Source organism: Carassius auratus, chromosome 43 (genome assembly GCF_003368295.1).
Source record: "Carassius auratus strain Wakin chromosome 43, ASM336829v1, whole genome shotgun sequence".
Taxonomy (NCBI): domain Eukaryota; kingdom Metazoa; phylum Chordata; class Actinopteri; order Cypriniformes; family Cyprinidae; genus Carassius; species Carassius auratus.
In genome coordinates this window covers 6,636,293-6,647,640 of record NC_039285.1, presented here as the reverse complement: position 1 = coordinate 6,647,640, position 11,348 = coordinate 6,636,293, and the positions used below count along the sequence as shown (strand labels likewise).

Here is an 11,348-nt window from a genome sequence, read left to right as displayed (position 1 = left end):
ATATTCATCTGAAAGAAGAAAGTCATATACACCTGGGATGACTTGAGGGTGAGTAATTTATGGGCTAATTTTCATTTTTGGGTTAACTTACCCTTTAAGGACTCTTGTAAAAGCGTGTTGTCGAGAAACGTGACGTTTGTCGGGTGAAAGTTGAACAGCTGAGACAAACGGAGGTGTGTAACGCTCATCCTTACTGTTGTTGTAAGAGGGGCTGCCAGTGTTTGTAAGTGGACGGCAAAAGCAACATTCAGAGATGAGTTTGACTACTATTCTGTCAGAGATCGACGGTGGAGATGACAAGGCAGCTGAAAAGCTTTTGCAGAAGTATAACACGGAGGTAAAAAAGGCTGCTGTTAGCATACTTTTTCCTGTTGTTTTCATGCGCGCTAGCAGTGGAGATATTAGCGAGTTAGCCGCTCGTTGATCTCACTATAACTTACCCGGTGTGTGTATGAACCTACAAAAAGATAGATGATCTCTGTGCAAAAATGATTTGCTTCTGAACTTTAAATGTGTATTTGCTTCTGAACTTTAAATGTGTATTTGCTTCGTACTTGATTAAAACAGAGGAACTCGCATTGGGATCGTAAACTATGTTAGCATCTTCCAGCTGTTAGCCATAATACCAATTTGAAACACCCAGCTTGACTATTTCAAACAAACATGCCATATTTTGCCCCATGAATGACCCGTGTGTGAAATCTGTTAAGAAAAATGGTAATTGCAGACGAATAGAGTATAAATTAACTGTTGTTTTGGATGTTAATAGTTATGAAAGGCTAAATTATTTAAGCTTGACAGCTGTCAGATACACTACATAACGTTAAAAGCAGAAAATACTGATGGAAATAATGTTGTTATAACAGGGTTATCAACGTCTTTAAGAATTTATCTGATATGAACAGCAATTTTAGACACCCATTAGATTTTACCTTATGATTTTAATGATGCTGAATGTTTTATTGGATGAAATCTCAAGAGAACAAGATTGTCTTGCAACGTTACGAACAGCCTTTGGTAAAGTAAACCATTGATAGTTAAGTTGTAGTTAACTGTTTTCAGAAAGAGGCTGGTACTGTTACTAAGTGAAATTCATCACGGTCTATCGAATCCATACAATAATATAATAGCCAAATATAATACTGTTTAATTTTGGATATCTTTTTATCATTTCATACATCAGATAACACTGTCAACAGCTAGAGAGAGAGAGAGAGAGAGAAGTTTTTAGGAGTGAAATCAAATCATATATTAACAAACCTCCCTGTTTAAAAGTCTCAGAGCAAATTTTTGTATATGTAGGCATAATTCCTACTGAATTGGTTAATTCTGAGTCTGTGCATAAAAAAAGCCTGCAATGGCTTTCCTTAAAGTGGCTAAGCTGGTTTATGGAACATTATAGCTGATCAACCAGCACTGACAAGACAGAAACCAGCTACCAGCACAGAATTTAAGTGAACTGTTTTACTCCGCTGTTTTGAGATGGATCCAAGCATGGGATCTGTTTATCTCAGATTTATATTGTCTCATGTCCTGTTGACATTTCATTTCAGAACAGCCACACGTTTGCCTTTGACCACAAAGAGGAGGATGCACGAATTGTGAGTAACAGATTTAAAGTTTTTTTGTTTTGTATTTCAAAGCGATCTCAGTTTAATATGTTTATTGTCATTTCAGTGCCTCCAGTGTTTTATTGAAAAAGATCAACGACCCCTTTTGCTTTGTGTTCCCTTCTGCAGAAATTGTGTCAGGGTCTTCTTACAGTCCTCCGTCGATCAGATCATCCACTTTGCCAAAGCACCTGCCTGGAAACCCTGCGCATCCTGTCCAGAGACAAACGTGTACTCGGACCCGTAGCCACCAAAGAGGGCATCCTAACTCTAGCTGGACTGGCCCGGATCCATGTGGCGGGACACAACGGTGAGCTGTTAGATGAGCCACAGTCAGCAGAGGAGGAAAGGGTTGTGGTGGAAGCCCTCAAGTGCCTGTGCAACCTGGTGTTTAACAGTGTGCCGGCACAGCAGGTGGGCACAGACGTGAAGTTGGCGGAGGGCCTGTGTGCCCACTTACATTTGGTCAGCTCGTCCCATCACGAGGTGGGCCTGTTCTCCCTTCGGCTGCTGTTTCTGCTTTCCGCCCTGCGGACAGATGTGCGTGGCATGCTTCGGAAGGAGGCGGGGGCAGTGAGGCTACTGACTGACATACTGGAACGCACCCTTGACGTCCAATGGGTGGGGCCATATGAGGCCACACCCCCTAAACCAGAATCCCTGCCCCTTTCCCGAGAAAACAACGAGCTTGCCATGGAAGCCCTTAAAGTTCTTTTCAACATCACTATGTCTGATTCCAGCGGTGAGGTGAGAGTAACAGTACAGTGATGTTTTATTTCACATGTCATTGCATTTGACTGGCTCGCGTGTTGAGCTATTTCGACCTCAAACATTAAAGTATTCAATTTCTACAGTGACTCATTTAGCACACATTCTATGAAACCTGTAAATGGCAGTCACCAGTTCTAACCCTATGGCGACACTAACTCTATAGCTGTTTGCCCGAGCATGCAATTATTTCACATTTACTAGAATTCAATCAAATGGCTTTGCATTTAAAATAAAATGGCATATAAGTTCTTACATTAGAAGTGCATGCATGCAATTTAGACAGAAAATTGGTTTCCTGTTATACTTCTGTTGAATAATTGATGTTGAGTGGAGCCAGTGCTTTTGCCCCCATCACAGTGAAGGAAGAGAGGTTTCTTTCTCTTAAATAGGTCATCGGTTCATTGGCATTATTTTAACAGACTATCTAGCTTTATAATATCTTCGGTAGTCCTTTGTCCTCTTTTTCTTATTCTTTGACAAGAATCTTATGTCTCTGCATCATTATGATCACTGTTGTTTGACATCTACAAACTCTCGGTTTATGCGTAATATGGTCATAAGTCCTGCGTTCTAAATAAAAGTTTTAATAGCTAATTGATAAAGTCAGTGCATCACCCCAGCTGCCTTCTTTGGATTCTTCTTTTCTTTTATTCTTTTTTTTCCTTAAAATGTGCTTTAATTATACCTCAAGTAATTTTGCTTTTTGATGGAGAGGTTTACTATATTTTAAATGCTAAAAGCTCCTACTCCCACCATTTCATCAAATAGAGTTAGGGTTAGGGTTGGGGTTAGGTGCATTCCAACTTGTGTGCATTCCAGTGTTCTCAGCGCTTTGAATGATCATTGAAGTAAGACTAAGTGTGTCTCAATTGCCTGAACTTTTGTTGGTCTCAGTATGGTCAGGATCACCTTGACGTAAGATGGACTTTATTTTCTCAAGCCAGTGGTTCTAAATCTCTCCATTGGTTCCAAGCTTTCACTTCGTTTATTTGTAAATAAAGCCCAATCATGTCATAAGACGCTTTCTTTACTGCAGTTGTTGTGAAAAAAGCCTTTTAGTTTAACACTAACACATTTTTTCCTTTTATTTTGATAGGACAATGACCACCAGCTTCGGCTGATTGCAGGCATCATGAGACATCTCCTAATGCTCAAGACAAACAGTGAAGATAAAACAGAGGAGGCTCACAGGTACTTCAACACTTGAAAATTGACAGCTGAATCTAGTCCACTCTGTATACTAGGCCTGTGTCTATTATATTTGCTTCAAAACCAGTATTCCAGTGAGCCAGAAAGCAAAAGAAATGCAAGTGCAGTGAATTTGAATGATGAGATGTCTTCTCCAAGTGATTAATGACACACCTCTTTGCCCTGAAGAGGCAGCTCAACGCATTCTGAAACTCCCACCCGTTTATTTGGGCTTGACTCATTGTGTCCGCAGTTGTGCCGTCACCAGCCCTTTCACGCTTTTGGAATGCTACCCCCTCTCTATGCATTCTACAGCACTCTGAAATGACTAACTCTATGCTCCCCCTTTAACAAAGTGCAGTGAATGTGCTGAACCAGTCAGTAGATGTGTCTTTGTTATTCTAATAATGCCCACGGACTGAAGGTCCCCCCACCTCTTCAGTGTTTTCAGAATGCCTCCTCATGTTTGTCCGTCAACATCACATTCCTGAATTGTGACGTGTGTATGCTGAATGTTCTTTTGCACCAGAGAAGATTATAAAATGAACAAATGAAAGTAGCATACAAATATGTAATATCCTTTTGTATTAGGTGCCTCCATGTGAGAAGCAGTTTGTTTTAATGACACAAAATTGCATCCATGCACATGGGAGACCTACTGACAGACCAATAATCAGTTTGACCATTTTTTTAAATGATGTTCAATCAGTTATTGGTTATTTAGAATTTTCATTTGGCACAATTTGGTGGGTTTGTAAGAAAAAAAAAACCCAGCAATTATGTTAACAGGTCAAGCAATTGATTTAAATTTGGTTTCATTTTTCTAAATAAGTCATTCTCATACAGGGCCTTTTTTTTTTTTTTTTTACTGGCCATGAAACTATGTGCATTATTAAATGAAAACAAGAAAAACACACTGGGAAAACACATTTATTTATTTATTATGAAAAATAAATCAATCAAGAAATCTCACTCTAATACTATTAATCTGTAAAGTATTTCATTTTAATTTATACAATAATTTAGATTAAATATTTAGATTGCAAAATGTTGCTTAAAAACAACAATTATTATTATTTGTAAAAATGTTTTTAAATAAATGAATATTATTTTCATTTAATAGTAGTTGTTTAGTAGTTTATTGACATACTGCAGTGATCATGAAGCTATTAAAAAAAAGTACAAATATTAATTTATTGAATTAATTTAAATAGGTTCTGCATATTGGTTATCAGACAATATTAATTTCTATGTGAAACTGTGCAGTCAACAACCAACTTCACAGAAAAATACCTCATTCCAGGAGTTGCATACTATGTTCATGCATTGTGTGCTGAACCTTTATCATTTGTCATTTCTTCTAGTCATGCCATAAATCTCCTGAGTAACCTTCCTGTGCGGTGCCTGGATGTTCTGATAGACGTCCCTGTCCAAGGTGGGATGGAAACGTATGGTGGGAAGAACATGGACACCGTGCAGATGCTGCTAGATTTTATGGAAAAGAGGATAGACAAGGTATTACGCTTCAGATGAACACCTGCAAGCTGGTACTCAGCCATTCCAATTGTTGCATTTGTTCATGCTTTGTGTATTTATCCACTCAGGGGATCAACTATAAAGAAAGCTTGACACCTGTGCTGAGTCTGATGACCGAGAGCTCTAGATACCACAGGGAAATCCGCAGATACCTCAAGGCCCAGGTGCAGGGTTGAGTCCATTCTCAGTCCAATTTACTTTTGCTTATATTCAACTCCCCCTCAGGCCATTCAAGATGAAGATGAGTTTCTTTCTTCATCTGAAAAGATATGGAGAAATGGATCCTCTTGCAATGAATGGGTGCCATCAGAATGAGAGACCAAACAGCTCTAATCCAATAAAAATTGCAGTAATCCTTGTGAGAGAAAAAGTGTGTATTTGTAAGAAACTAATCTAAAATTAAGGTCCTTTCTGCCCAAATTAAAAAGTCCATAATCCATAGTAACACTTGTCCAAGTTGTCTTCTCACATCAAACTCCACTAACGTATTTGTTTAGAACTATTAAGACTGTTTTCACTTGTAAACTGTGCTTAATCTGTGCATATTCATCTTCGGAATCAGACGAGATGACTTTTGCACTGGAGGAAACAATATTATGAATAGAGAACTTAAATTTTAGCCAGTAACAACGGTTTAAAGTTAATAACATCTTAATGATCGATTTGTTTCTTACAAATGCACAACTTTTCACTTGGCATGGTGTTGATGTGGAATGGAGGCGTGTCGATTAGTTGTGAATTATTCTGATGTTTTTATCAGCTGTTTAAACTTGCAGTCTGACGGCACCCATTCACTGCATAGGATCCACTGGTGAGCAAGTGACATAATGCTAAATTTCTCCAAATCTTTTCCAATGACAAAACAAACTCATCTATATATTGGATGGCCTGAGGGCGAGTATATTTTCATTTTTAGTGAACTATTCTTTTAAAGTAAATTTTATTTGCTGATTAAAGCTTTTCTTTTTTGTACAGGTGTTGCCTCCACTGAAGGACGTGAAGGAAAGGCCAGAAATCGGCGGCACCGTTCGAAACAAACTGGTGCGTCTCATGACGCATGTAGACATGGCAGTGAAACAGGGGGCAGCTGAGTTTCTCTTTGTGCTCTGCAAGGAGAGCGGTGAGAGTTCTGCTTGTTTTTAATGTTTCTAAAGTATATGAAACTGTTCAAAATACAAGAATTAATATTGAGCAAAAAAATGTTGCACATCTTTTTCTCCTGTTGTTCATGTGATGCAGTGGATAATCTGTTGAAGTACACTGGATATGGTAATGCTGCGGGACTGCTGATGGCACGAGGGTTGCTGGCCGGAGGCAGAGGAGAGACGCAGTACTCATCTGATGAGGACTCTGACACAGAGGAATACAAGTCAGTCAAACCATTGTAAGTGTCTTTATGAATGCAGAACTGCTGTTCTTATTTTCTTAACAAAGTTAATATTTTTTTATCATTTTGTGTAGCATTATGGTTTTCTCATTTGTGTTGATAGTCATTTGTGTTTTTCAGCATTAACCCCATCACAGGTCACATCGAGCACCCAGTGCCAAACCCTATGGAGGAGATGACAGAGGAGCAAAAGGAATATGAAGCTCAGAAGCTTGTCAGTATGATTGATGAATTATCAAGGTGGGTTTTTATATATTTAAATATTTAAAAGTATGTAAATATTGGGGAAATATTTTTAACAAATACATGATAATTATTTTTAATAATTGTTTTTTCTTATAGTGTTTTACTTATGTTTTAACTTGGCTATCAGATTTTTTGGCTATCAGATTTAATTTGGTTTAAATAATTGAATTTAAGCACTGAAATTAAGATTTTTATTCAGGTGAATTCCATTACTTTGGTCGTTTAGACATGCAGATATTGTTTGGCTCCTCCAATTGGCTCTTTCACATTTTTATTTTAATGCATGCCTTTTCCATTGTATTTACTGCAGTGTTAATTCTAAGCTTTGTGTTTTTAGTCTTGCGCACTAATATCAGTCCGTTTCTCTTTCTGTCTTTCATTATCTTGTTTGAGCCTGTTCATAATGCTCTCATAGTTGACTCCATCCTCTAGATGCATTGTGGTTGCTTTCTCATCACCCTCTTTAGAGGCTCGATATGTGTGGGGCCGCGTTCACATTGACCTTTTCCGGTGGCGTAAACTAGCGAGACACCAGTAAGAGGTGTAGCGCCGTTGCTCTGTTCGCGCTCCTTACCAACCGCTTCATTAAGACAAGAATCCTCCACAATCCTGTGCCTCATTTACAGCTGGCCTTCCACATTCAGCAGGAGTCAATGCACACCAACCAGCCACCGCAGCCCCGCTGCATTAATTACCAGCTAATTGGTGCACACAGTGGGGTCGCAGGCTCAGGCTCTTTTGTACAATACACTGAGGTTTTATAATACATATACGTGGTCCTCTTTCATACGCCAGCAGTTTTATTAAGCCGGGGTGCCAGACATTGTCCTTGGCGTGAAGTGGTTTGAGACACTGGCTCAATTAGTGGTGTGGGTATGTACGTTAGCTGCCGGGCGATGTTAAATAAGTTTGCAAACACAAGAGGACGCGCCATTGTCCGTCCATTGGGTGTCTGAGTCGTAATGAGAAGCGTGTGCCCAGGAGAGGCAGATTCCTCTCTTTGAGAATGGATCCTCGTTCCTTCTGTTTTCCTCCTATTCTTTTCATCAGGATGAAGGAGGTGTTGTGTGGGAGAGGGAGGGCACTGGTGCTCCCCACTACGGCTGCTGGGAGACGCAACACGTCCATGGAGGAATGTCCCTCCCTATGTCTGCTGCTTGACTTGCAGTCCAATTAGTACTGACTCTCCACCCTGTATATTACACACACACACACACACACACACAAAACCCTAAGTAAACTCACAATTGCTCTGGCTGCTATCAGCACATGTGCTTTTGATTAGATAAGAGACTGTCTTGGATTTTGGTTTGCATTTTCAAGGGATTCAGAGGAAATGTCTTTGTTTCCTTCTTGTCAACTAAATATCTTTGTTTACACTCATCATGACCTGCGTTTGTCATCAAGGAGTTCTATGGCAGACAGAAATGCAGTCAATGCCTGGGAAAAAAAATAGTTGGAAATTAGAGATCTAACAGTTAATGTTAAAGTCACGGTTCTGTGCTTTTTTTTTTGGTGTAGCAGGTGAGAGAGAAATTGAACATACAATTGCTGCCTTTTACTTTTATTTACTAAACAGTGGTTTACTGAACACATGCTTTGTCTTAATATACAATATATCATATATTAAAATAAACTGAATTCTAATTTCAAATTTTCTGAAAGAATAAAAACATCTCTCAGCTAATGCTGTGAACTATATAGGGAACCCTATTACTATATTTGATATTTTTATATTTAAGTTTATTTTCATTTATTTTTTTATTTAGTTTATATTTCAGATTTATTTTATTTTTTAGATATAATAATCAACACTCCAATAAAAAAATGTTATGCAAGCGTAAATTGCACATAAGTCCATTTATACATTATCTTTATAAATCTAATAAAATTACATTTCTCCGATTAATTATTGAAATATAATAATTTACACAGCTTGTTTTCATGACAGCAATTATTGGACTGGAGAACCGAAAGACCTATACTGAAAATGTCAGTATGAATATGTGAACCGTTACAGCCCTCTTGGAAATGTCATATGTTTCCTTGTGCTTTTGTTGGGAACTTATATAAGTTGTTTTACCATGTAGTAGCTCTTTATGAAAGTTCAAATGTATGTGTTAATGAATGACATAAATTAATGCAAATGAGCTTTCTACGGCTTTGATTGGATCATGCTCTTATAAATCATCATTGGCTGTGCTTTGATTGGATGATTCTCTGATGAATCATCTCAGGGTGCGCTGGTGACACACAGTGCAGGTATAATTGGATTAGCGTGGAGGAGCTGCCGAGGCTTTGACGAGATTAGAATGAGCACTGATCCTGTAATTAAACTGCAGGCTCTTGGTGGGGGTGGAGGGACGGGAGGATTGGGGTTCTTAGGGTTGTGATTCCAAGGGCTCTTATGTGGCCAGATGTAAAGGCTAAGAAAGATGTTCTACACATCAACAGGCCTCTTTAGAGAACAGAACTGAATGCAGCTATAATGATCAGTGCAAAGGGTTTCTTTCAAAGGACAGGTGGATTGTGGTGATCGACAAGACATGAAATAGTGGAATTGATTGTCACTGGATTCTGGAGTTTGTGCTTATTTTACTAATTTCACGTTTAATACCACTTTTGCAATTAATAAGCCTTCAGACTTTTATTTTATTTTTTTAAAGAACCATTTATGTTTGAATATATTTGTGTTCCTGTGAATTATCTGCAGTCATTTCTCCAGTCTTCAGTGTCACGTGATTCTTTATCAGTGTTGAAACCAGTTGTGCTGCATCATTTTTTTTTTTCAGGATACTTCAATGAAAAAAAAAAAAAACATATATATATATCTATATATATCTATATATATATATATGATATTATTATTATTTTCAATATTATTATTATTTATATATATTTATTATTATTATTATTGAATTTTTACTGTCATATTTGATCAGTTTAAGGCATCCTTGCAGAACAGAATTTCTGCGGATGGGGCTGTCTGACCCAAGGCTTTTAAAATGTTTACATTTTTGTTATAAAAATATTATTTTATATGTAGTTCTATATTATGTTACAAACATGCATAGAGAGTACACAAATAGATTGTCATTTCCTTTTATGTGTACAAAAAGAATAGAAGTTTCTACTGAGGTTGGTCCTTTCTGCTGGTTGTATCTCCCTATCGCATTATTTGCATGTGACATTGTGAGCAAGCAAAGCAGTAGTCTGACACAACATGCAAAAGTACTGAGCTGTGTTCTGCTCTCACTTTCAGGAAACAACTGATCAGACCAATGGGAGTGAGGAAGGATGGCACTCTAGCGCCCCTAGGAGAAGCTATCCATGAGTGCAGCCCTCCACCCAGCAGTGACTCGGACTCAGACTAGCAGGAGTTTAGTTCACTCGAATCCTTCAGGCACCGCTGCTGCTGCTGGCTGACTGCCACTGTCTTACCAACTGTCCCTTGCACAGGGGGTTCTTTTGTTGCACGAAGGCATGTCTTTCTAATTGGGACATGTGTGGTAAACTATAGAGTGAGAAGAAGAAGAGGAAGCAAATGTTTAAATAGATATACAATTGTCATTGGGCATCAGATATGATCACAATGACTGTATAAGATGGTAATGTTAAGTAGGAAGTTACACAACTTTTTCACATGTCTTCGACACTCTGTGAACAATCAATGCACTTGGTCTTCAAAAATGAAGTATAAAGGCTTGATGAGATTCCCCCTTAAGAAAAGCTGTTGATCTAGTTTGTATTTATTAAACCGTCTGTTGCTGGTTCACAGATTAAAGAAACCAGTTCCACAATTTCTTCAAAATACTCAAGTGTCTTTTGAAATGATAAATGCCATGAGATCAGTTATGTTAAGAAATTATTTGTCTTGCACTTAATTGTTTTTGCAAAATGTGCATTGAAATCTTTTTCTCCACCACTTATGCCTGGAGTCTCAAACTAGGGTCTTTTCTAATGCTCTATGTTATTTTTAGCTACACGATTGTCTATAAATAGCCCCCCCCCCCTTTTTTTTTTGTTTCCTTTTTATAAGAAATGATAAAGTAAAGCATGTGAGAAACTCTTTTATTTTCTAAATATTTCTGGTTACTATCATTGATTTAATAGCTCGAGAATATCTTTCACAATCCCCAGAACTCATCTTCTATAACCACTGGGATCAGCAGAATTAAGGGGCTTTGTAAAATCTTTTTCATTTTTATTTTCTTACATTTTTGTTTCAGACAATCACTTGCAATAAAAAACAACAACCTTAATGTCTCATTTGCTTATTGCATGCAGAAAAAAATATAAAATGTTGTCTATAAAAATCTAGAAAAATGCTAATCACACAACTAATGTTGAGTATAATACTGCAAGATATCACAAACGAAAAAAAGAAAAGATATTAGATGATCAAGTAGTTGTATTAAATATTGAATTTTGTTTTCAATTAAAATGGGAAAATTACATATTCCCTAACTGAACAGATGTGGTGTAAAAACATCTCAAACAAAAACGAGACCGATATGAATTTATTGAATAAAAACCATAAGATGCTATTTTTATTAATGGGATAAAATAATAATAATAATAAAAACCTTGCACAACTTCATAAAAATAGC

At 37.5% G+C, this 11,348-nt stretch overlaps 1 protein-coding gene across 1 annotated transcript; it reads left to right on the top strand.

The window, feature by feature from the left end:
* Positions 1-161: 161 nt before the first annotated feature.
* On the top strand, positions 162-11,000 carry LOC113061574 (synembryn-B-like). The gene is made up of 10 exons (XM_026230776.1): positions 162-337; positions 1,554-1,601; positions 1,740-2,357; positions 3,478-3,572; positions 4,934-5,084; positions 5,174-5,269; positions 6,081-6,225; positions 6,345-6,489; positions 6,613-6,732; positions 10,001-11,000. Exons 1-10 carry the CDS (start codon positions 254-256, stop codon positions 10,110-10,112), a joined length of 1,614 nt encoding a protein of 537 aa, XP_026086561.1. The 5' UTR covers positions 162-253; the 3' UTR covers positions 10,113-11,000.
* The last annotated feature ends 348 nt before the right edge of the window (positions 11,001-11,348 follow it).

Bases quoted from the DNA above. Each gene is read 5' to 3' on its own strand.
- LOC113061574 (XM_026230776.1), top strand. From the start codon at position 254: ATGAGTTTGACTACTATTCTGTCAGAGATCGACGGTGGAGATGACAAG. The intron at 3,573-4,933 runs GTACTTCAACAC...CATTTCTTCTAG, and splicing joins AAAACAGAGGAGGCTCACAG to TCATGCCATAAATCTCCTGA. The intron at 6,733-10,000 runs GTGGGTTTTTAT...TCTCACTTTCAG, and splicing joins ATGATTGATGAATTATCAAG to GAAACAACTGATCAGACCAA.